This window comes from Danio aesculapii, chromosome 21, assembly GCF_903798145.1.
Source record: "Danio aesculapii chromosome 21, fDanAes4.1, whole genome shotgun sequence".
NCBI lineage: Eukaryota > Metazoa > Chordata > Actinopteri > Cypriniformes > Danionidae > Danio > Danio aesculapii.
The window spans coordinates 18,128,922-18,155,663 of record NC_079455.1 but is presented as its reverse complement, the minus strand read 5'-3'; the positions used below and the strand labels follow the sequence as shown (position 1 = coordinate 18,155,663).

Genomic DNA, 26,742 nt, shown 5'->3' with positions numbered 1-26,742 from the left:
TAACTCAGACATGAGGAAAGAGGCAGCGCGGTGGTACAGTGGGTAGCGCTGTCGCCTCACGGCAAGAAGGTCACTGATTCATGCCTCAGCTGGGTCAGATGGCATTTCTGTGTGGAGTTTGCATGTTCTCCCCTTGTTGGCATGGGTTTCATCAGGGTGCTCCGGTTTCTCCCACAGTCCAAAGACATGCACTATAGGTGAATTGGGTAAGCTAAATTGGCCATAGTGTATGTGTGTGAATGGAAGTGTATGGGTATTTCCCAGTGATGGTTGCAGCTGGAAGGGCATCCACTGTGTAAAACATATGCTGGATAAGTTGGCAGTTAATTCTGCAGTGGCGACCCCAGATTAATAAAGGGACTAAGCTAAAAAGAAAATGAATAAATGAAGAGAAGGGCACTTTTTAAAATAGTCAACAGCATTTTGTTATTATCAGCTCAGCCATACAGATCTATTGAAAGTTTATGAAATGCATAGTCCAATATAGTAAGTCTTCATGTCAATTCAAAATACAGAATTCAGTGTAGTCATGATCCAATACTTTTTTCTGGATTGACTTGAGTACATAATCCACTCTTTGCTGCTGTGTTTCTGGACTACTGTATAATGTGTGTGAGCTGGCAGTTCATGACTAAATGTGAAATCCGATTTCATTCAAGACAAAGGAAGCAGACTGAAACATTTATTCCCTATATGCTGCAATATTATAAATTATCTGTGTGAACATTTGACTAATCTTTAGCTGCACCTTTAATGATTTGGTCCTAGACAGCATTTGATTGGATAGAAACTCTGATGAAAAGCCAAAGTGATGTCATCAGAATCATTGATTAATACTAAGTGAGAGACTTTAAATTTTGAATATACTGTATCATCGAAGTGTGAATTTTGTCATTGTTTTGAAGCTTGCAAGTTATATTATTTCTAAAAGCCCTAAAATTTCATTTTAATTTCATGGTAGCACACAACTGGAAGAAAATGTCCTTAAGCTCACTTAATTTTAAAGCATAAGGCTGCAGCCTGCACACTATTATCATTTCAGCATCAATATCGCAAAGTGAGCATACACAACAGTCAATTATAATTGACCAGGAGTTTTTAGGGCCTTTGACTGTGAGCATCGAGGCACACAAAATGTACAGGTTGTAACTGTATTAAAACTGTATTTTATTAAATTGTTTATAGAATGACAGTGCTATTTTACATTTGATGATTATTTATTTTTGTAATCAGTTTTACATTTTTGATTTACATAAAATCATAAAGCATTGTTTATTTCAATTTTATCCTTGCTCTGTTGTGTTTATCTATGCTTGTAATTTGTTTATTATATTTGTATGTATGATTCACTCTCCAAGATCAACCCAATCGATTTAAATTAATTAACTCCTTCCAAATAGAGCAGCTATTCTAGTCATCAGGTAAAATTATTTTCATATTGCAGAAAATAAAACAATTGAAATGTTAGATTTGTTCAATTTCGTGCAGCTCTAATCCTAACTAACTAACATTTATTTATTTATTTTTACTATCATTACACAAAGTATACTCTGATAAAATAAAAAAATAATGGTTCAATGTAGTCCCATTTAGTACGTCCCCCTCACTTTTCGGAAACAGGTTATTCCAACACAATCTCACGGCAATTCAAATTCGTACGATCTAATTCGTACAATTTAGTACGATTTGCTCATCCCCCAATGACGGTTGGGTTTAGGGGTGGGGTTAGGTGCCACGTCTCTTTTTTTAAATCGTACAATTTCGTACGAATTAGCCACTAAACTGACTGGCCCACACGTTTTATTTGACCTAGCGGCCGCAAGTGTTCTCTGATTTGTTACTTGATTTGAGTGAACGATCCCTCAGCCAATCACAACGCGAATCTCTTGAGCGTCTGCCAGGAGCTTCATTCATTCACTTTGCAGTCAAAGACAGGGATGATGCGGAAGGGAGCAACAGCTACAGCTGGGTAAATCACTAATGTTACAGAATCCTACTTTTGTTCCGTTTCGAAGTGAGAACCGCAAAATCCCTGGTGCTGGTGTCTTGTCTGGTGCTGAGCCAGAGAAAGACAGCGGGGTTAAGTTGGTTTTGTTTTCGGTATTCCTGACACATTCAGTGACAGACGGCATTAACTAAAAAAACTCTTACCTTAAAAAGATCTAAACTGTATTCCCTACAAAAAGACAAAGCAGGTTATGTTTCACAGCTGTCTTTTTATTTTTGTCGCTCGATATTACGAGCAATGCTTGAGCAGTCGCAAAATGCGTTTAGCCAGAGAAAGCTCGCGCTGAGCAGAGCTCTCAGTAAGGGACCGTCGGAAAAGTGCTTCCTTTTTTCGTTTTTTTTTTTCTGAAAACAAAACCAACTTAACCCCGCTGAGAAAACGTGTCATATTATCACAATTGTGCAGCCTTTTTAACCGCCTAATGCTTAATTTATGTTTTAGACATGTAAATACACACAAGTACTAGTAAAACAAGAACTTTAGAGTTTGTAAAACACACAAGGAAGTCTAACAATCCATTCAAATATAATTTGCCGATGTGTGTTAATCATATCAGATACACATACTGAAAGTAACTATCAAGTTGAATCTACTTCTCTCTAAGTTTACCAGCCACTTACTTGCATGTATTTGGGGAGTAACTGGTGAATTTACGTGTTGAATCCTGCGTGTTCTGCTTTTATGAATGACGCATCGACCGCAAGTAAACATGGCGACGTCCATCTCACGTTATAGATCACGATCATTTACACGTTTAATTGGAATTTCAGGTAGTTGATGACATGATGAGCAAGCACATTAATTTGTTGAATTAAAAAAGAAAAAAAAACAAATACAAGGGATCCATCTGTCATAAATCGCTGTTGTGGCTGCAGCGTGTCACATGACGAACATGATGCAGAGCCACAAAAACTTTATGGGTGAATGTTCTAAAAAAAACTGACTCCTGGTTCCAGATAGAATCTCTTAAACTCAGCAGTGAAAGAATTAATAACAGCAGTAAAGCAACGGTGGTGTAGTTACTTTGCATTGCAAGACTAAAGACACGTTTTTATTCATTCGCCTTTTTTGGATAATTCATTTTTCCATCTGTTGTCATGTATAGTTGCACTGCAGAAAACTTTTCTTTCTTAGTAATTTAGTCTCGTTTCCAGTTCAAATATCGAAAAAATCTTACATCAAGACCAGAAAAGAAAAATGGCATGAGAAAATAAAGTGATGCTGAACTTCTGTTTGAGATTATATCTTAAGATCATTTTTCTTACCCCATTGGCAAATAATTTAGCTTGTTATAAGAAAACAATCACTTAATTTTGAGGTGGGTTTTTTTTTCAGAAAACATGACATCTTTTCCTATGCTATTTCATGTGTCTAGTATGTATTTTGATTAAAAAATATTTAGATATTTGGATTGAAAACAGGACAAAACTAGTTAGTTTTTAATTTTATTATTATAATAATTATTATTATTAAAACAGCTCAGGGATGAGCTTTTTTGAATAAAGGGTTGGAAAGTAATGCTTTTCTTTTATTTTTTAAATCGGATTCATCGATTAATTGAAATAAAAATATTTGACAGATTAATAGGTTATTAAAATAATCGTTAGTTACAACCCTAGTATGTATGTAAAACAATATATCACGATTGCACAAATCACACATTTCCATGTTGCGATTTAACCTACTGTAACGTCAAATGACAACAATGGGCCTACAAACGTTACCCGTATAAATCGCGACAATTGTTTATGAATCCTGTTGTATAATTACAAAAAAAAAAATATGCACACAAACCTCCAGCACCGCTTTCCACAGAGAAATGCATAATTTAAAAATGTAACAATTTTGTTACAGTGACTGACTAACTCAATCTCAATCTTATTACTGAAATATTGCTGCTAGATATATTTTTGATGTTACATTGACAGGTCTAACATGATGCAAAACCTCTTGTTTATGGACCAATAGAAAATTATATTTTGTTAAACTGTACATTCCTTTGCAATTCAGTGGTAAGAAATGGATATCTTATATTTTACTTTTGTTTACTCATCTTTTACATTTTCCCTGAATAATTTTCATATTTTAAAAACCCTAGAGACTTTGAATCAGTATTTGGTCAGTATCTAAATCAGTACTTAAAGCAAATGCTAAATATAAAAAACTATTTGCATGTCAAACATAATAATTCAACTTCAGAATTATGAATTGTTGTATTCTGATTTTATAATTTTACTGTGCATTAAAGACCAGGACATACATATATATATATATATATATATATATATATATATATATATATATATATATATATATATATATATATATATATATATATATATATATACATACATATATATATATATATATATATATATATATATATATATATATATATATATATATATATATATATACATATATATATATATATATATACATATATATATATATATATATATACATATATATATATATATATATATATATATATATATACATATATATATATATATATATATATATATATATATATATATATATATATATACATATATATATATATATATATATATATACATATATATATATATATATATATATATATATATATATACATATATATACATATATACATATATATATACATATATATATATATATATATATATATATATATATATATATATATATATATATATATATATATATATATACATATATATATATATACATATATACATACATACACAGTTGAAGTCAGAATTGTAACCCATCCCCCCCACTGGGATATTTTTACAACATGTCTGATAATATTTTTTTTCTGGAGAAAGTCTTTTTTTTTTATTTCGGCTAGAATAAAAGCAGTTTTTAACTTTTTAAACACCATTTTAAGGTAAATTTTATTAGCCCCTTTAAGCTATATTTTATTTCGATAGTCTACAGAACAAACCATCATTATACAATAACTTGCCTAAATACCCTGACTTGCCTAGTTAACCTAATTAACCCAGTTAAGCCTTTAAATGTCACTTTAAGCTGTATAGAAGTGTCTTGAAGAATATCTAGTCTAATATTATTTACTGTCATCATGGCAAAGATAAAATAAATCAGTTCTTAGAAATGAGTTAGTAACACTATGAAAAAATCTTCTCTCCATTAAACAGAAATTGGGGAAAAATAAACTGACTTCAATTGTATGAATGTATGTGTATAATATATATGTATGTATATATGTGTGTATATACACATATGTATATGTGTGTGTATATATACATATGTATATGTGTGTGTATATACATATGTGTATGTATGTATGTATTTACACACACACACTCACACAAGTATCAACTTGCAATTTTGAAATTGCATTGCAGTATATACAAATATTTTCACACAGAGTAATGCTTAATTTAAATGTGTGTGGTTCTGTTTATTTATTCGTATTATTAATATTTTGGTTAAAAGATTATTAAATAATCTTTATTGCTAATAAATCATTAATCACGTTTGGGTGACCATACAGCTGCCCCGCCCACACACACTTTTAAAATGGCTGTTACGCCCCTGTATATATTCAAAGTGAATCTATTATTTTATTAACTCATTCTGAAGTTAACACAACATAATTCAGTTAAGCTTTTTCATTTTTCAAATGTTCAAATACAAAGTGGTGAACTCTTGTGTTTTTCTTTGCTGTTGTACCTAAACACAGGTCTCTGAGTTTTTATATTTTAGGAAACTTGTAGTTTTAATTCCCTCCAAAACAAATTATTCTTAATTATACTTCAGTGCACTTCATAAATGTAAAAGAGCACATAGCTATTTTGAACTGGACAAAAATGACACATTTAGAAATGCATTAACGGTGTCTGATTTGTGAACACCAAATAACTTGACTGCACCAAAGATCTTGAAAGCCTGAAGGGTCCATCCATAGTCTCCTTTGAAAGTTTTCATTCTAAATGCCCTTTATTCATTCTAAAATGCCCTTTAAAGTGGCCATCTTGAGCACTTGGTTTTTGAACAACACTTCAATATGGCAGCCATGATTGTTTTCACATTTATCCTATTTTAAATGCACAAGTCTCCAGTTACTCACTGATTCAAATCTGCAAGTCTGCAGTACCATTCACTAAGACAAAAATTAGAAAAAAAAAAAAAAAAGTTTCAACAGATGGCATTAACGGAGAACGAAAGAAATAATTTTAAATATTATAAATATGATTGAAAATCATAGCTTTGTCACAAAATGTCAACTGTTCTAAATCTACTTTAATAAGGTTGAGCTGTTTAAGCCCACTGAACATATCCATATTTATGTAATTCAGTCTGGATGGGGAAGGTTTTATGTAAAAACTGAACAAAATATTAAACCAACACATATACTCATGTGTTTCCATTGTAACACACAATATAGACAAAGTAAACAAAAATTCTGTCAGTATTCTAGGTATGTAGACATCCATAACCCAACAAGACCTTGCACCTTTTTAAGTATAGACACACCCCTTACTGCTGATTGGCTGAAAATCTTTTGAGACTGGTCTGACACTGCGTTTTTCAAATATTATGCATCAGAACTCAGGAAGGCCTACTTCAGTAATTTGATTATTTGTAAAATTGAAAGTAGCGCTTAATACTTTTACTGCACAATATTTTATTAGGACATCTGTACAGTTTCTCAAGTGCTTGAAATGTGTACTTCATCCACCAGACCAGTGGTTCCCAAAGTGGGGGTCGCTTGGTGATTTCCAAAAATCGAATACATTTTAATAAACTGTTACAATTACCACATATTATCCATAACCTACACAGAATAAAAATAGTTGCATTAACAATACAACATGCAAATAAAAACCTTTTTTATCCCATTAAATTGCGACTCCTGTTTTTTTTTTTTCGTTTTTTTTTTTACATTAGATTAACCTCAAAGCAATAGCATCATTTGCAGTGGTGTAAAGCAAATAATTACAAATACTCCAATTACTATAATTGAGTAGTTTTCGCAGAAATGGTAATTTACTAAGTAATTTTATAAATGTGTACTTTTACTTTCTTAAAAGTACCCTACCTTACTGTACCTTGAGAACATTTTTAGTGCTGTATCAGTACTTTTACTCCACTACTTTCCTTCAACCTGCAGTAATGCAGAAGCATTAAAAGTGTCCAAGAAGATGTCCAAAATCTTTACATGCATTAAACCAGAGACTGTTTAGATGCATGTCACTGATGAGAAGATGTTTACTCTTTGATTACTGTAATGGTCTTATACACCCAGCAGGCACAAGACGTCAACATGACCTCAGATTGATGTTGTACCCTAACGTCTACTTTGCATTTTGTCTAGAAATGAAAATCAGGTTCACATCAGAACTCAACGTCAGGCCGACATTAATGTCCAACCTAAAACCAATCAAATATCAACGTCTGATGATGATGTTACAGCTTGATGTTGTGTGGACCTGACCACTATGATGTCTATCAGATATTGGATTTTGGTTACCCTACCTGATGAGTCGTTATTGGATATCAAAATAATGTTGTCCTTAGATGCTGGTTAGCCACTGAATTTTGGTCACCCAACATCACAACCTAAATCTAACCTAATATTAACGTCTTATGACGTTGTGTTCCTGCTGGGCAGTAACTGAATGCACTACAGAATGTTACGTTTACACACACATGCACAAATTACATGTAAATGCATCAACGTTTTACATCGTAATATTCACTACTCGCTACTCTTGAGTATTTTTAAAAGGACTACTTTTTACTCATACTTTGAGTAATTTTTACAACAGATACTTTTACTCTACTTGCACTACATTGCACTACATTTTTAGGCAAGTAATGGTACTTTCACTTAAGTATGATTTTTCAGTACTCTTTCCACCACTGGTCATTTGCAACATATTGATTTTATAGCTCCAGCCTAAACGTCTGACACCTTTATGGCACTCAAATACAGGCAACTGAACATGGAGGATGATCTTCAAGGGGTGGTCTCCAAAATTAAACCAAGAATAGACTTGTGCAGTAAACATTGTGCCCACCAGTTTCACTTGGTGAGGTTAATATTAAATTTGTATACGATGGAACATCGTAACGATCATTGTAAAATCTCTGCAGTTTTGGTACTCCTATTATGTAAATAAAAATGATAAGTTAAAACAGTAATGACTCCTCGAAAAAAATTCTGCGTTATTTCGACCCAAATTGGGTAAAATATGGACTAACCCAAGCATTGGGTTAAATTTGGTCCTATTCATTTAATTAAAATAATTAACCCAGCAGTCATGTTAGTCCCTATTACAATTGGGTTGGAATAACAAGGAATTCTTTGATAGTGTACAATTTTATTAAGAAAATAAGTAGTATTCAATCGCTGGAGTAAAATAATTTATTGTTATACATTTATTACATACTCTAAAAAATGTTTATTTATTTAACCCAATAGTTGGGTTAAAATATTTGGTGCTTTGTTGGGTTATTTTAAACCTTTATTGGGTTATTTATTTAATAACTCAACCAGTTGGGTTACAATTTTTGAATTTCAGCAGTCAACTGATTGAACTGACACAGAACCGCTGTATTAATATGCATACGTGATGTTGCTCTTGCGTCATAAAGTTTATGCAATCTCTAATGCAGTAATATTGTTATTTTTTTAATCAAATTGCCTCTCTGAGTCGAGTTTTTTTGTATCTGTTTCACCTGGACTTTCTCTAAACGCTTTCTCTACCTCCCTGTTCATCTCTACAGTTGTTTTGGAGGAAATGATAAACGTATTTGAGATATTTCACCATCATTCTCGACTTTAGGACCCAGCAGAGACATCAAACCGGACTCGCGTCCAGTCTTATTGAAGGTATGTTATGTTGTCTTAAAAACACTGTACTTTCGCTAGCAAACTATATTGTAACAACTAAATACTAATATAAACATATATAGGTGTTACATTTTGTTCAGTAAGTTGCTGGTTTTCCCAAGAAGTGCGGAATCCGAGCATTACATTATTATTGGTTATTATTCACCGCTAGAGGGCGCTGAATGGATCACAACGTGAGGAAGTTATCCTGGACAAGAGCAGAGCAGAAGCTTGCTACATCCTCTTTTATCAGAAGAGGATACATTATCCATTTCAAGGTACTTGATTATTAATTACTGAAAGTTAAATGTTATTATTACTGTTTGTGTGTACCATATTGAAGGCCCTGAAAATTGCATTTTCCCTACATCTTATACTAACCTACAGGGATGAAACCACAACCCTGATAATGTTAGATGCTAATATAAATGTTTAATCGGTTACACATGTCATACAACAATTAAATATAAGCTTAAAAAATTATATATATAAGAATTGTAAATCTGCTAGCTTTGTATAATAATAGTAGTAATATATGCTAATAAACAATAATACAAAGCCCTTAAACATACATGTGCTTGCCCAGTTTTCAACTCAGGTGAGATTTTAGTGATGCTGTGACCACTCAACTGATAAATGTTGTCTGTCAGCTCATGTTAATTTGTGGTTTATTTTATTTTTTGTTTGTTTGTTCATTGTAGGTTGCTCTCGACAGTACGAGCTTTAATCCTCCTTGATAATCTTGTTGAGAAAGGTAAGAAAACAACAGCTCTGTATTTTGTAATATTTACATGATGTAAAAATGCACAGATACACACACTTAAGCAGTATCATATACTGTAAAGGTGTCGTTAAATCACCATATGTCTTAAAATCAAATTATACATTTGTAATTCTTCTGTAAATGCATTTATACTTCTCTGAACAGCACCGGTAGTGTGTAAAGACACAAATGTTTCTTTCAAAAGCGTTTCTGTGCCTTATTGGAGTGTGAATTTGGTATTCGACTCTGTATCAGGCATGAGGCCACAGGTGAGTACAGATGACTGATATAGAGTCTAAGCACAGTTCAGACATTTCAGAACTCCAATCCTGGAACATTTAACCAAATAAATTGAGATATTACAGACATTAAACTGTTTATATTAATTATTGCGTTATGACAATTTACTGACAGGTTCCAGTTATTTCAGTAGACATCTTTGATCAAGAGTTTGACTCTTTTGCAAGTTTCTGAGCTTGAGAATTAAGCACACTAATGAACATCAGTGCACAATTGACCATGTAAAATGGACCTTATTTGCCCACCAAATTTGCAAATGTGATGCACCTTAACAACTCACATAAAAGACTAATCCTGCAGCTAAACGTGCACATTTTCATAGTTTTTTTCTCTTTATCTGTTTAAGGTACCCCTGGAGATGACCACTTCCAGTTATCTTTTCTCCATTGCTAAACTGGGTAAATGCATGATTTTTGTTGTCAGTTGGTCCAGCATATATGTGCAAATGTAAAATTTCTGTTTTAAGGTTGGAGCGAACATCATTTGGTATATGGAGGAGGAGGTAACTAAACCATTCTTGGTGTGAAATTCCATAGCATTTTTTCCTCTGTTGAAGTCAGTGGGGACGAACAAGTTTTTGATTTGCTTTGTCCTTTAAGTTATCATTTGTGGTCAGCAGAAAAAAAAAATCAACAACTTGAGGGTGAGTAAAGGACAAATGCACCCAAAAATCGGTGAAACACCCATACACTCATTCAGCAACAGAGGCGAATCCATCATGTCCTGGAGCTGGGTCAGTTGGCATTGCTGTGTGAAGTTTGCATGTTCCTCACAGTCCAAACGCATGCAGTATAGGTAAATTTAATAAACTAAATTGGCCGTAGTGTGTGGGTGTTTCACAGATTTTTTTGGGTGTATTCATCATTTACTCACCCTTAAGTTATTGGTTGATTTATTTATTTATTTATTTATTATTTATGCTATGGAATGTCACTGTGGACCAAGAATGGTTTAGTTACCTATATTGTTCAAAATATCATGTTTTGTGTTCATCTGAGGAGAGATTTAGAACAAGGGGAGGGGGAATTAATGATGACAGAATTTCCATTTTTGTGTAAAATATCCCTTCAATAAATCCAGTGTACTGTTTGCATGACATGGATTTAAGTGCTGTTTATGTTTATTTATTTTTAGATCGCTCAGGACAGGCATTTCATACCCACACCAAGAAACTTTTTGAAGTTTGGGGAGATGCATCACTGCGGATCCTCTGGTATTGCAAAAAAGAAGAGAGCCTTGGATCTACCAGTTCAAGCAAACATTTCATCTGGTGAGAAAATCCTGTATAACAGTTCTGTTTTAATCCCAATTTGTAGCATTTCACCTTTGATATGAGGGGCTTGTTTTGAGTTTATTTATTGTGTATTTTCTGTTTGATATAAAGACAGCCTTGGAGAGTCCACTTTGGAGATGGTGCTTTAACAACTCAGCCAGCTATCCTTTCAGATTGTGCAGCAACATGGCTCAGCCCTCATACCAGGAGGCAATACAAGAATTTGTTGATTTGCGACTTCTAGGTGCATTATTTATGACAATAAATGTTGGACATTATTTAATTAATGTGTGTATACTTGTATTTCATTCAGTACTTAGAGGAGGAGGAGCAACAGAGACAGAACCCACTTGTCCTGCTGCCTGGGGTTGAACTAAACTGCTCTCAGGTGTTTGTTATTGTGAGGAGTGGCACTAAATTAATGGATTTAAATAAAGCTTTGCCAATGTAATAAAAGCTGTGTATTTTTTATTTACAAATAAAGATTACTACTACTACTACTACAATAATAATAATAATAATTTATTATTATATTGTGGTTAAGCCACTTTTTGGCAAAATAACCCAACAAATTAGTTATTTTTATAACCCAAATTGTTGGGTTAACCTTATCAACCCAATAGATTGGGGTAAAATAACCCAACAGAAGGTCGGTGCCAAATTGATCCATCTATGGGTTACCTGTTGGGTTATTATTAACCCAACTGTTTTAAGTGAGCATGTAAAAAGATTTTTTATTACATAAAGATGTATTATTAAGATGTATTAAAGCATCTCCATATTAACTTGCTCTTTTTCCTTAATTACAATGAATCCATTATATAAATTAATTTAGATCGTTTATATATCTGAAAAATGTTTCAGCAAAGCCAGCAAACGAATATCTGCTATACTGACTCTGTCAGATAATGACTGATCATCTATGATAGAAAACTGTTCAGTCTCGTCGTGTAGTGGAAAGTGCACCGACACATGCACTCCGGCGTTCAAGGTGACCTGAGTTCGATTCCAGCCTCGAGGTCCTATGCTGATCCTTCCCCTCTCTTTGCTCCCCACACTTTCCTGTCAATTCTCTCTACTGTCCTGTCATATAAAGGTGAAAACCCCTAAAAAAAATTATATATATATATATAAACTGTTCAGTCTTGAATGGCGATTGGAAACAACAATTTTTGAAATATACACTATTGTCTATTGTGTACACCATTTATTACAATGATTTATTGACAAAATATCTATAAAAATATATTGAATCCGACGAGGTCCGAGAAGACGTTAAAAACATCCGTCGTAACCATATACAGTATGGTTCGCCCCTGAGAGTGGTCTGGATGCAGACCTGGTGCAGTGCTGATTATTTCTGAGCTGCTTCCAATGCTTTTTAATGCACTCACCTATCCCCACCCCTAACCCTATCCGTCACAGTGACGTCTCTCACTCCATTGAGTGCATTGTGTCTGACATTGCATCGCTGAGTGATGCAATCTCAGCTTGCACTATAAAGGCTGCATCCAGATACTATTGGAAGTTTGGGAACCCCTGCACCGGCCAATAGATTCCGTCAGCAGATGGCAGTCTTGTGCTTCTGCAGTCCTTCCAATGCAAACCCTTCATTCTCATTCCAGTGGCATCACAGCTGCCCATTACTGCTCACCGTCTGTAAGGACACCAGCTCTCTGTCTCCACATCTAGGCCTACCCTTTTTTTTTCCTCTCTCTCTCACTCTTTCTCTCTTCTTCTTTTTTTAAACAAAGAGCATAAAATGACAGGCTTCTCAGCAAATACTGCAAAGGGAAGTTTAAATCTTGCTTACCTATCGAATGCTTTCATCTCAGTGACATTTGGGGAGGATTTCTCTTTTTTTGGTAATCTTAATGCATTTCTTTTGGCAGGACAGGGGCACTATTGCAAAAGTAAAAACCTGAGCTCTGTCTATACTTTGAAGGAAAAAAGGGGGAAGCAAGTAGAACTGCTAAATTATTCATCTCATCACAAATCCAGGGCTCAGAGTTCAGAAGGATGTGGAGCAGAGAGCAACATCAGAATCTGCTGACAGATTTTCTTGTCTTTTGTTCTTTGTCTTTTTTTAATGTCTGTTATTTTTAAAGCAGGGATTCACAGTTTAAAACCAACTGTAGCAATGTGTGATAAACCTCGACTAGCTTTTAGTTTCAAAGCTTGTGTCTTCTGTTTGAAAATCGCTAATTCTTTCCTACTATTTATCGATCCATAACCGCCTTAAGGCTGTCTTGATCTTGGTGGGGTCTTATCTTTGGAGACCATAAACCTGAATGCTATTAACTCTTGCTAATGCAGCCTGATAATAGAGCTGTGGTGTTCACTTATTTATTTCAGTAATTCAGTTAACCCATTCAATGCAAATATTAGTATTATATCAATGTTATATTATTTTATATACTTATCGTTGAATATTTACATTTAGGGTGAAAATTACATCTTTAAAGGTCACTTGTGCTCACCAAGGCTTCATGGTTTTGAATGAAATATCACATCATTAAAACCACAAAAATACTGCAATAGTTCTACAATTTAAAAGTTTTCCCATTATAATATTTAATTTATTCCTTTGATAGCAGGAGTAATTCATAATTCATACTTTTATTCTGCAAGAAAAAAAGATTTCTTTTTTTAAACATTGATAATAGTGGCCATTGTTAATAATGGTTTCAGTCTGAATACTCAAGTTGGTTAATTCTCACAAAGCACATTGTGTTTTATGAAAATGATTTCAAAGCATATTAAATACAAGTAACTGTTAAAGTAAAGTGTTAGTGACAATTAGTAAAGATAACAATAGTAAAGTTGGTACCACTTTATTTTGATGGTCCATTTAAGTATCAGTAGACTGTCTGTTTAATATCTGTTCATACGGCTCCTTCAACAGACATTTAACTGAAGAAACTTTGCAAGTACATGTCAACTTACACTAACCCCAACCTAACAGTCTACTCATAATCTAATGAGAATTAGTTGGCATGTAGATGCAATTTAACTTAAATTCAACAAACGGACCATCAAAATAAAGTGTGACCGTAAAGTTAGTTGGTGACAATAATGTTGAGTTATGGTGAAAATATTAATCACATCTTCCCACATAATACCATAACCACTTAAACGGATATTTTTATGTTAAACTGAAACAACATCCTGTAAATTCTCTTTTATGTTATATTTTTCAGTTATGAGATTCAACTTAATTTTTTGGGAAAATTTTCATATTGTTAGTTGAAATGACTTAATAATTACAGTTATATAGTTGAAGGCTAAACTATAAGCCCTGCTGTGAAATGTGTATTCTTTTTCAATTAAGGCCCAATCCCAATTCTACCCCTTCCCCCCACCCTTCATATTGCACATTTACGTGAAGGGGTAGGGGTGCCCCAATTCTCTTTCTCTTGAAGGTGTAGGGCTAAGGGGAGGGCTAGATAGAAAATTTTCAAGAATACACTAGCCACAACGGCTGCATTGGGTAAAGCCTAGATCGGATACGCGGCCGACCAGAAGTGCGATATGCGTATCAAAAAAGCTGCATTTTTTATGACACTGTATAACAATAATTAATGTATTTACATTACTGTGACAGTTGGGTTTAGGGTTGGGGTAGGGGTAGACGTTAATAAAATACAATAAATGGGAAATTTAATAAATAAAATAAATAATTCTCGTTAACTTCCGGCCGCAACCATAACCGAGCAACAACCGCTGCATATCTGTACCCGGAAGTCAGGAGATGCACAAATTAGTATTTTTTGTCATTATTACGAAGTTTGACATTTTTACAGTGTCTGGCAGAGGCTGACAGGCCATAAGGAGCACCGGGAGCACCAGTGGCCTGACGGTCTATTCGGCCTGCCACCGTGATTATGACCAAAATTCTTAGGGGTAAATTTTGAAGCCCTTCCCCTTCACACTCTGTTTGAAGGGCCAAGGTGATGGGGTACAAAAATAGAATTGGGTTTGGGCCAGTGTTTTGTTTAACAGAGAGAAACACATTTTTAAAATAATTTTCAACTTTTATTGGGTTAGGACAGTGGGGGTTACAAACAGGAAAGCATTGGGAGCAGAGAGATGGTAAGCAAGGGTGTAGACTTGCTTTTGATATTGGTGTCGAACTAATTTTGCTTTTATTTGAAATGCAGCTCCTTATGTCCACGTCTCACCTGTTTCTTGCGTAGTAATGTTAAGCCTGACTGGAAAGTTTCCTTAAAGTTTTGGCGCTGCGAACATCTAAAGGTACCGTAGCAGCCGCTCACTGGAGACCAGTGAAGCAATCACAATGTCCGTATGTGTTGGTAAGACTCGAGTAATGGATATGATTTGACCCTTTTTGTATACATTAATGAGAGTTGACAGAGCATTATTTCATTTTGGAGGCGATAAAATATTTTGTGGGAACATTTCAATAATTTGAGGATATGGGACCAAGCTGCAACCTCCCGCTCTCCCTCGTGAAGCTCATACGGAAGTAACTGAAACAAAATGGCACAGATTGGCCACACACGCTTTTAGCTTCATTTGTGCTCTTCAGAAACCTATGGGTGACGTCACGGATACTACATCCAAATCTTTTACAGTCTATGGTGGGGACATGTCCCCTCCATCTGTACTAATTCTACTCCCTTGAGGGGAGAGATCGGCAAAGGACCTCAAGCCGAGATTTAAACTTGAGTTGCCGTGAGCACCAGGATGCTATATGTCGGAGCAATTAAGGCTTTGGCACCAACCTGTTTCAACAAATTTTAACATAGTGATTTTAACAAATTTCTAATAATTCACTTTTTTCGTCTTTGCTAAGATGACAACAGTAGGTTGGATTAGGGGGAGAGATTGGGGGTGGACATGGGTTTGGGAATAATAGAGACGTTGGAGAAGACAGTACAAGATATTTTACTAGTTATTTTGCGAGATACTAGTATACAGCATAAAAACTGCATTTTAAAGGCTTAATTAGTTCAATCAGGTAGGTAAGTTTGGTTATTTAGGAAATTCAATAGTATCTGGATGCAGTCTTGATGATTCAAGCTGAGATTGCATATCTCAGTGATGCAATGTCAGACACAATGCACTCAATGGAGCTAGTGACATCACTGTGAGGGATAGGGTTAGGGGTGGAGTTCGGTGAGCGCATTAAAAAGCATTGGATGCAGCTCAGATTGCACTGCACCAGGTCTGCATCCAGACCCCTCTCATGAAATTAGGAAATGAAGAAGACAAATAATTTCTTAAGGGGGCTAATAATAGACCCTAATAGTAAAACCAAATCATAACTGCTTTTATTCTAAAAAATCTTTAATTTATCAAAATGCTACACTTGAGTATATTCTGTAAACATTGACTAAATACAATTTACTCCACAGATTTATAATCGACCCTGAAAACGATGATGAAAACAAAGTGTGTCATGGCCGGCTTTCATCATTTGAAAGCAATCAGCATTACATTGGCTTCAAAACGCTTGTTCCACATATAGCCTTATCAGACTGAATGTTTTCCAAATTCAGCTGGCCTCTTATTCCAGGAAACTGCTCTCCATAAACACACTTTTAGCTCAAGCCTATGAGTAGCTCCATATGTACTGCAGTGTGTAGAGTTAGGAACAAGCGTACCTGAGGAAACAGTGTAGAAAGCGAATGTGGGGGCCGTTTTGCTTTCAGATCCTACAAGACTGTAGAGGAAGAGGCTTATTTAGATGCCTGTCTACCTGCATGACAGCAGGGGAATCTAAAGATGTCTTTGTATTAGCAGTGTGTGGAGTCTTCTAGGGTAGGAAGCCATCAATATATAAGAGCAGATGATGAAATTGCCGTGTAAGACAAGGGGCTCGACTTCACAGCAGCAGAGTTCTTACTACGGATAATCCTTGATTTTTCAGGCTGGAAAAATGGCAAGACACTGGGAAATAATAGTTCTACTAATGCTGTTAGTCAAAAACGACATCTTTTATATTCAAAAAGCATTAGACAGCAATAAATAGAACATCTGTAGAGATTCTGTCATCATTTACTCACCATTTCAGTCAGTTCAATCCTAGATGAGGATTTTTTTTGCAACATAAAAATAAAATATTTAGTTCTTTTTGCTTTACACAAAAGAAAGCAAGCCACACTGTTTAGAACAAAAATGCTAACTGATTATTCTGTATTCTGTACCATTCAACAACTTGAGTTTAGTAAGATTTGTGGAAGAAAATGCTCACTAAGCTGCAATTAATGGATTGAAAATACACTACAGTCATATTTTGAATAACTATTATAATTGAAAATAGAGACTAGTGATATCTGTGATAGACTAGTGATGACTGTTAAGAGACTTGTGGTGACTATTAAATGCTAGTGATCTCTGTTAGAGACCAGTGATGACCGTAAGAGACTATTGATGACTATTAGATGCTAGTGATCTCTGTTAGAGACTAGTGATGACCGTGAGAGACTAGTCATGACTATTAGATGCTAGTGATCTCTGTTAGAAACTAGTGATGACCGTGAGAGACTAGTGATGACTATTAGATGCTAGTGATCTCTGTTAGAAACTAGTGATGACCGTGAGAGACTAGTGATGACTGTTAGATGCTAGTGATCTCTGTTAGAGACTAGTGATAACCATGAGAGACTAGTGATGACTGTTAGATGCTAGTAATCTCTGTTAGAAACTAGTGATGACCGTGAGAGACTAGTGATGACTGTTAAATGCTAGTGATCTCTGTTAGAGACTAGTGATAACCGTGAGAGACTAGTGATGACTGTTAGATGCTAGTAATCTCTGTTAGAAACTAGTGATGACCGTGAGAGACTAGTGATGACTGTTAGATGCTAGTGATCTCTGTTAGAGACTAGTGATAACCATGAGAGACTAGTGATGACTGTTAGATGCTAGTGATCTCTGTTAGAGACTAGTGATAACCGTGAGAGACTAGTGATGACTATTAGATGCTAGTGATCTCTGTTAGAGACTAGTGATAACCGTGAGAGACTAGTGATGACTATTAGATGCTAGTGATCTCTGTTAGAAACTAGTGATGACTGTGAGAGACTAGTGATGACTGTTAGATGCTAGTGATCTCTGTTAGAGACTAGTGATAACCGTGAGAGACTAGTGATGACTATTAGATGCTAGTAATCTCTGTTAGAAACTAGTGATGACCGTGAGAGACTAGTGATGACTGTTAGATGCTAGTGATCTCTGTTAGAGACTAGTGATAACCATGAGAGACTAGTGATGACTATTAGATGCTAGTAATCTCTGTTAGAGACTAGTGATGACTGTTAGATGCTAGTGATCTCTGTTAGAGACTAGTGATAACCGTGAGAGACTAGTGATGACTATTAGATGCTAGTGATCTCTGTTAGAAACTAGTGATGACTGTTAGAGACTAGTGATGACTGTTAGATGCTAGTGATCTCTGTTAGAGACTAGTGATAACCGTGAGAGACTAGTGATGACTATTAGATGCTAGTGATCTCTGTTAGAGACTAGTGATAACCGTGAGAGACTAGTGATGACTATTAGATGCTAGTGATCTCTGTTAGAAACTAGTGATGACTGTTAGAGACTAGTGATGACTGTTAGATGCTAGTGATCTCTGTTAGAGACTAGTGATGACTGTTAGATGCTAGCAATCTCTGTTAGAAACTAGTGATGACTATTAGATGCATATGATCTCTGTTAGAGACTAGTGATGACTGTTAGATGCTAATGATCTTTGTTAGAGACTAGTGATGACTGTTAAATGCTAGTGATGTCTAAAAGAGATTAGTGATGACTGTGAGAGTGATGACTATTAGAGGCTAGTGATGACTTAGAAACTAGTGATGACTGTTAGAGACTAGTGATGACTATTAGATGCTAGTGATCTCTGTTACAGGCTAGTGATGACTGTTAGAGACTATGACTGAGAGATTAGTGATCTCTATTAGAGACTAGTGATGATTGTTAGAGACTAGTGATGTCTGTGAGAGAACAGTGATCTCTATTAGAGACTAGTGATGACTGTGAGAGACTAGTGATGACTATTGGATGCTAGTGATGATTGTTAGAAACTAGCGATCTCTGTTAGAGACTAGTGGTGACTGTTAGAGACTGATGTTGTTTGAGGGCCTAGTGATGACTGTCAGAGACTAGGGATGGCTATTAGATGCTAGTGTTCTCTGTTAGAGACCAGTGATGACTGTGAGAAACTAGTGATGACTGTTAGAGATTAGCGATAACTGTTAGAGACTAGTGATGTCTGTGAGAAACTAGTGATGACTAGTGGCCACAGATATGTTGAAGTCATTTAAACCAAAGGCCATCTTTCTTGATTATTCTAAAATTGCTCTTCTCTAATTAAGACCTTTATGTCCTTTGTAAAATAGTCTTTTTTACTGTAGTGTTTTTTGTTCTACTGGCATTGCCACAATTCAAATTCCATCAAATTTTGAACAAAGAGATTTCATATCTCTCAAAAATAAAAATAAACCAATAAATAAATGAAGTTTTTACCAATATATATACAATGTAGGTATTTGATGCTAATGTTGAGCAATTTAATTAGAGCTATCGCAATCTTCAATCACTGGGTTGAAAATATTTTGACTTGATTCACCACAAGCAGATGACTTGTATCAGATTGGAGAACTTGATCTGAACATTCCTTATTGTAATAGATAAAGACATTAAACCTCGCGTGAATCTCTTTTAGATTTCAATGTATTAACGTTCATGAATAAAACAGACCACACTGACCAAATCAATACGAAGTATAGAACCAAGTGTATTTTTCCCTCTGTCAATGTACACATATTTAGATTTCATCTCACAGTAACACTTTACAATTACATTAAGAACGGGAATATACTTTGACCAGCATAGGTAAATGACAATTATATTTTAAAAGAACAAACGAAACAAAAACACAAACGAAAAAAAGCCCTGTCAATGATATAACAAAAGAACCCAAATATAAAATGGAGGTATGGCTAGGTGTTACGCTTCATTCTTTTTTTAAATACCAAATTCGATAAAATCCCAAAACACCCCCCCTCCCACCCCCAGAATTTCACCTTTGAAAATCACTTCGTGGAACTGAAGCAATATATCTGTAGTGAATAACATTTTTTTTTCAATTGAAGAGAAAAGACTAAACAAAATCTTTTTTTGTAATAACAAGGAATGTCAATTCAGGAAAACCATATTTTCAAATGTGAGAAATATCTAGACAGTATACTGTGTTGTTGATTTTTTTTCTTCCTTTTTTCCTCCTTTCCAGGAGGTGTCCTTTGATACAAAAGTCCGGACACAAGGTTTGTGCTGCTTTATCCATTAAAGTCTTGTCAGTTTGCTCTCATACGCTTTCCTTTAAGGTTTGGGAGGTGGTGAGTTGGCATCCTGATGAGAACGAGTTCCTTTTTTGTCCGCCTAAAAGAGACGCCACACAGTTCTCAAAATATGATTTCGCCTCCGTTCTCCTTATCCTGTTTGTTTCACTGTCTGCAGTCTCATTTGGATGGGTATTGGGCTGTAGTTTCACACCATAGAGAATATAGGAGGCAAGAGAAAGAGTTCTTGTAGTCTTGCTTATATCTTTCTCATGCCGGAGGACAAACGAGGACAAACACTCACACACACACGCACAATCGCACGCGCACATACGTACCGTCTGCACGATACACACAAACCTGTCTCCTGACGAGTCTTCAGCAATGTCCTGTATTTACATAGATACAACATCTTTTGTCCAAGCTGATGCTCAGTTCAGGACAGTCCCGCTTTCTGAGGTCTGCGTCGTGCTTGTCCATGGTGCTATGAATCCTTCCGGGTGAGGTGAAAGTTATCAACTTTATGTATTTCATATCAAAAACCTCTCATGAAAAGCTGAATGTGAATACATCATGCATGGAACACAATTAGTAGCCTAACAGATCACAATGTTTCGGCACCATGAAGAGAGAGAGAGAGAGAGAGAGAAAGAGAGAGATATGTCTTTTTAAAGTTCTAACAACCTTCTGAATACTGGTGGAGGTGTGGATGTCAAAGCACGCTTCGGTGTCTGATCTGCGATTCTAAAGTGTTTATGAAACCATGGCAGAAACACAACAAAGAAAGAATTAGATTCATGTGTTTTCATGACAGGGACAGATAAATCCTACTTTCTACACCTGACAAAAGAAATACCCGAGTGGAAATGAACTCAGTTATTTCGGCTCTATCACCGAACAAAACAGAAGATGCGATTTTATCCTCTGCCTTTCTCACTGTATTTTTTTCTCTCCCTCCAAAAAAAGGTGTCAGATTTAACATCTCCACAAGAACTGATGGGAGCATCTGCTTGTCTTGTGCAAATAACGAACACAATAGCTTCTGTTGTTCATGAATTATTACAAGGAGGGCCAGCGAATGTCTGCTACGAGATCTCAATTTCATAGCTCTATAAACATAATATTAACTGAATAGTACTAAAAGCTCATGTTTGGCTGGTTTTCTCTCTCTCTGTCCATGGTGTTTCGTTTCTCTCCTGTGGACCGCGCGAAACATAAATCTTTAATCGTAAAGAGGGCATTACATCACCTGGAATGTAATGGAAGATTTTCTTTAGACATGATAAGAGATAAAATTACATACAACGATGGCTTCGCAAGACAGCAACGAAAGGAGGATCTATCCGTCAAGTCTATCCGTCCGTGTCTTTCGGTGGCAGAAAAAACGTTTGGAGAAGTAAACAGAAGATCGTGTGGCTTAAATGTTTCGAGGAGGTCAAATCCTCATCAGTACCTTCTCCTCAGTCTCTCTCAGACGTAATACTCCTTGTCTTTGTTCTTCTTGCCCTTGGTGGTGGTTTTAGCCACGGCGGCAGTCGTACTCGGCGTTTTCTCCTTCACTACGGCACCGTTGCTTTCAGAACCAGAGTTGCGGCTTTGGTCCACCTGATAAGAGCCTTCATCTCGGTTGCGGTATTTATACATGGCGTAGAGGAGGATGAGGATGCAGAGGGCGGCAGCCGCCACGATGCCAACCACCATGCCTGTGGTGCTGCTGGACTCTCGAATCACCTCCACGGCACCTGGACGGCCCTTCTCCATCAGGTCGGTAGGGTGAGCTGTGGGCACATGGGGGAAATCAGGTGGGTAGGTTAGACCTGGAGTGTGGCGCGAGGACGGGACGGGTGGCAGAAGCACCTGGTCGCGGGTGTTCATTTTGCCCGCTGGGATGTGGAGCTGGTTGGGATGGGTGGTCGGGGCAGGGACTGGGGGACGGTGGTCACCGTGGCCACTTTTGCCAACAGCAGGGGGCGGTGGCAGGACCGTCCTGTCTGTGACCATGGGGGAGTTTCTGTTAAAGTCCTCGTCATCGGACTCCGTCATTTCTCCGGAGCCGAAGGCCGACACCTCCATGGGGTCACCGCAGTCCTCCTGGTCTGGAGGGCATGGCGGACGGGGGTCGGAAAGAATGAGGGACTCTTTGGTGGTCTGGAGTGGGGTCAGGGAGGTGGGAGGGGCGGGGATTGCGGGGTAACGGGTGGCCATGGAAATGGGGTCTTGGGTGTCCACTGTTATTATGGGCAACACAAGTTCACCTCCTGGGAGGAGAGAGGAGAAAGGGACGAGAGGAAGAAGAATTAGCGAAGGCTTGAGAAGTTCTACAAGTACACAAATACATACACACACTATTTCAACTACTGTTCTGTTCAATTTATTCTACAACACAATAGCATTTATTATAAAACAGTTTCTAAACCTATGGCATGTCTAGAAGACTACAATAACATCTAAAACAGAACCAACTCTTGAATAGCTCTTGGCTCTTCTTTGGTTAAACAAGATAGCAAACCATGGAGTTTGGGTCACTTACATCAACAAATAGGCCGCATGATTTTTGCATGGAAAAAAAGCAAATTACAAAAACAAAGGTGTGTAAGATGGTCCCTTTAAAAACACAACTTTTTCTCCTCTGACACACTCATCTGTGCTCTAGTCTTTCAGCTGACTTTTACAAATACAATCCTGTGCATATGTGCATTCTGTGATAACTGAGTTAAATGCTGTGTCTCAAAACCTAGTTAGCCGAGTTCTGCCCTGCTGCCGATAATCACAGTAAATGTCATTACAAACAAAATGGAAGCTTGTAAGTTGTTTTGACTGATTTGAGACGTTCCTTAAAGGCAGAAATTTCATAAAAAGCCACAAAGATGGTGACTCAACTTACATTGGCATGAGGTTAGGCTATGTTGAGTATAAAGCACAGGTAGCCTACATTTTAGGGTGCATTCACACTTTCAGTTAGATTCTTTTAGTTCGTTTGGTTCGTATGTATCAAAAAATAGAAAACAATCCATTTAGTCCTTGGCATTTACTGTCACTTTTAAATACTTTCCCTAACGGTTCAAAGCAAAAAAGCTTGTTTGATGCATTTATGATGCAAAGCAGTCCAAAGACTGCCAAGAATTCTGTTGTTACATGCACAACTGTAATGCATGGCTAATATTGCAATTATGAAATGTTTATGGTTGCATCTCACAACATCATGCCCTGTTTTTCCTTGGTTTAGATGTCTTTTTAGCCTTCTTGATCTGGAGTGCGTTTCCAAAACAACGACATAACTCATGGCTGAAATATCATAGTACGATGCATTATTTTGGAAAAAAAACGATGTAGCGAGGAGTGTTTGCTAAAACCGTGTGTGCTTTGTCGCAGATCCATCGTTTGAGCCACGTTAGTTATATCGCAAAATGTCCATAATGACACTCTAAACTGGGTGGAGTAACAACTTCTTTAGAGAAAAACCCTATAATGTTTTTGTGTGCAAATTATATAGTTTTAAATGCACACGTGTTTAAAAAAAATAACGTTTTAAAGTTTAAAAAATAACATTCACTCGTTTTCCACATTAATTGAAATATATGTAAATGGCACATATAGGGCCTATGCTTGCTTTACAAAAATTATTAAGAATATTCCATATTCTATTCTAAAACACAAAACCACTTAGTAATACGTATTTTAATCTCATATATAAATCATATAAATCGTTAGGCTAATGGTTGTAATTTACAGTAAGCAATGAATTAAGAAAAGAAAAAAAAATCCTATTAATAATAGTAATAATTATTATTATTATCATTAATTTATTATTACTATTATTATTATCATTAATTTATTATTATTATTATTATTATTATTATTATTATTATTATCAAAAGGATATTGTTTATTTACAATTTGAAACATTCAAAGAATGTAGAAATGCAGAAATGTTCTAACCAAAAGGCCCATGTCATGTAGGTCTACAGTACAGACACATTTCTTAATAAATAACCTACTAAAAATTAAAAGCATTGACGTATGCTATATATTTTTGTTTTCACAAGCTTTGGAGATGCAACGTAAATTCCACTTTTAAACATTTGGTCACCTATAGCTTTCGTCATGAGCCATGGCTGTGTTCAACATGGCATAAATGTTTTCAAAGTGCATGTGAAGTGAACGCAATTGTCGACATGAAGATCGCTAAATCTGAACTGTAGAACAATCTAAATGAATAGGGCATATAGGAGGGATATCTGGGAATAGAACACAACCATTAACTATGCTTCTAACTACAGCTCTAGAGGTGTAGTTGCAAGCGTACGAGTTTGCGACGCAGTTTGCAAATGTTCGTTGGAACGATGGATTTGGGAAACACCAAATCAACAAACGATGTTTGTAACAACGCAACTTGTGACCTTAGTTGGTTAACGATGGTTTTCGGAAACAATTTTATGTTTAATTTACATCTAATAGACGTCTAAACAAGGCTAAATTTGAGCTGTCAGTGAAAACTCGAATAAACATCTAGATCAGACAGACATCACGCTATTTACTCATGTCTATTTGATGTCTAGTCTATTTTTGGGCAATTCTTAGACCTCTTTTAGATTTTCACTGACACCTCAAATTTAACCTTGTTTTAGCCAATCTGTCTATGTTTAGATTACTTAAACACTAAAATGCTTGCTGTGTAAATAGATTAAAAGTGACAGTAAAATGTGTAATGTTACACAAAAACTATTTTAAATAAATGTTATTCTTATGAACTTATTAAACTTATGATCAAAGAATTTTGAATTAAATCAAGGATTCTAAAAAATGGTAACATCACAACTGTTTCTTAAGCAACAAATCATCATATTAGACTGCTTTCTGAAGGATAATGGTACACTGAAGACTAGAGTAATACTGTTCAAAATTCAGCTTCGGCATCACATAAACAAATTAGAGTTTCATTATAAAACAGAAAACACATTTAAAATTATAAGTCTCAGAAACATAACAAATCTTACTGGCCCCAAACCTCCGAATGTTAATGTAAAACTACAACATTAGCAGTACTGATAAAAAACAACAACAAAACTTTCATTTTAAATTCATTTTACCCCTAAATTATGGGTGCAATTAAATATTGCTGTTTTAATAATGCATAAACGACTGCGAAATAAGCTAGCTAGGCAGCTGACTAGAATTTGAGACAGAGCCAAACAAATAGGGCTGTTATACCAATTAGTAAATGTCTGGGTTCAATTGTTTAATTTCACACTTTGTGCAACTAAAATAATCTGAAATGGAACCAAAGGCTTGAACAAATGTCAAATGGCAACAGCTGATTTTCCAGATGGGCCATCAGAAAGAACTGAACCACTCAACAACACTGAATGACTGCAACATAATGCACAATCACAAGAGCAATAGCTGAGCACAGGGTAATAATTTCATGTTCTAGGCCACACAGTTTGACGTCACACCTATTTTACAGCTGATTTATGAAAGCTCATAGCAGAAAACCAAGTGATGGAGTGGAATGACCACTTGGCGTTATGAATAGCCCAGATGGGAACAAAAGATCAAACAACATAAAACCTTTCTGTTAGATTAGCTCATTATTATTGAGTTCATGAATGACTTGTTAAGACCTAAAAGTTTTTCCCTTTATTCACTGAGCAGCAGTGGTTTTCAACCTTTTTGATTCAAAGGCTCAAAAAAAGTATGTTCTGTTCTAACTGTGACAAAGTAGCTTGTTTTAATCCTTTTGCTATACACAGTTGAATAACATGTTTCAGAGTTTCTGATTAAATGTTGCTGATTGAATAATAAAATATTTGGCAGCACTTAATAAAAAGGGCTCGGTTGTTCACATTACTTAACGCATTATGCAGTATGAAGTAATAATGTCATTTACTAGCAATTATGCTTTTTTTGTTATAAAATAAAGTAATAAAAATATCCATCTCAGCTCACAGTGCAGTAGCTAATGTTAACAGATACTACAAGTTTTGGATTTAACATTAAGATTAAAAAATGTTACTGAAATGTTTTTGTTGTTAGCATATTTTTATCATTGTATTTATTAATATTTACCAATAAAATGCTATTGTTACAACATTTATATTATTTTTATGTATTCATTTTTTTTATTGCGTATGGCATTACAGGTATGTATGATTATACATTTTTACTATATTTTACTATTTTTGATTTAGCTCACATTATATTATTCATTCA

At 35.5% G+C, this 26,742-nt stretch overlaps 1 protein-coding gene across 6 annotated transcripts in view; it reads right to left on the bottom strand.

Moving 5' to 3' along the window:
• Positions 1-21,169: 21,169 nt before the first annotated feature.
• The window catches only part of nrxn2a (neurexin 2a), a 564,692-nt gene continuing 559,119 nt past the window's right edge, over positions 21,170-26,742 (bottom strand). For all 6 annotated transcript variants that reach the window (XM_056446759.1, XM_056446762.1, XM_056446760.1 and 3 more), the window contains one exon: positions 21,170-22,787. In XM_056446759.1, coding sequence (XP_056302734.1) covers positions 22,000-22,787 — 788 coding nt within the window. In that variant the 3' untranslated portion in view covers positions 21,170-21,999. The remainder of the gene's footprint in view (positions 22,788-26,742) is intronic.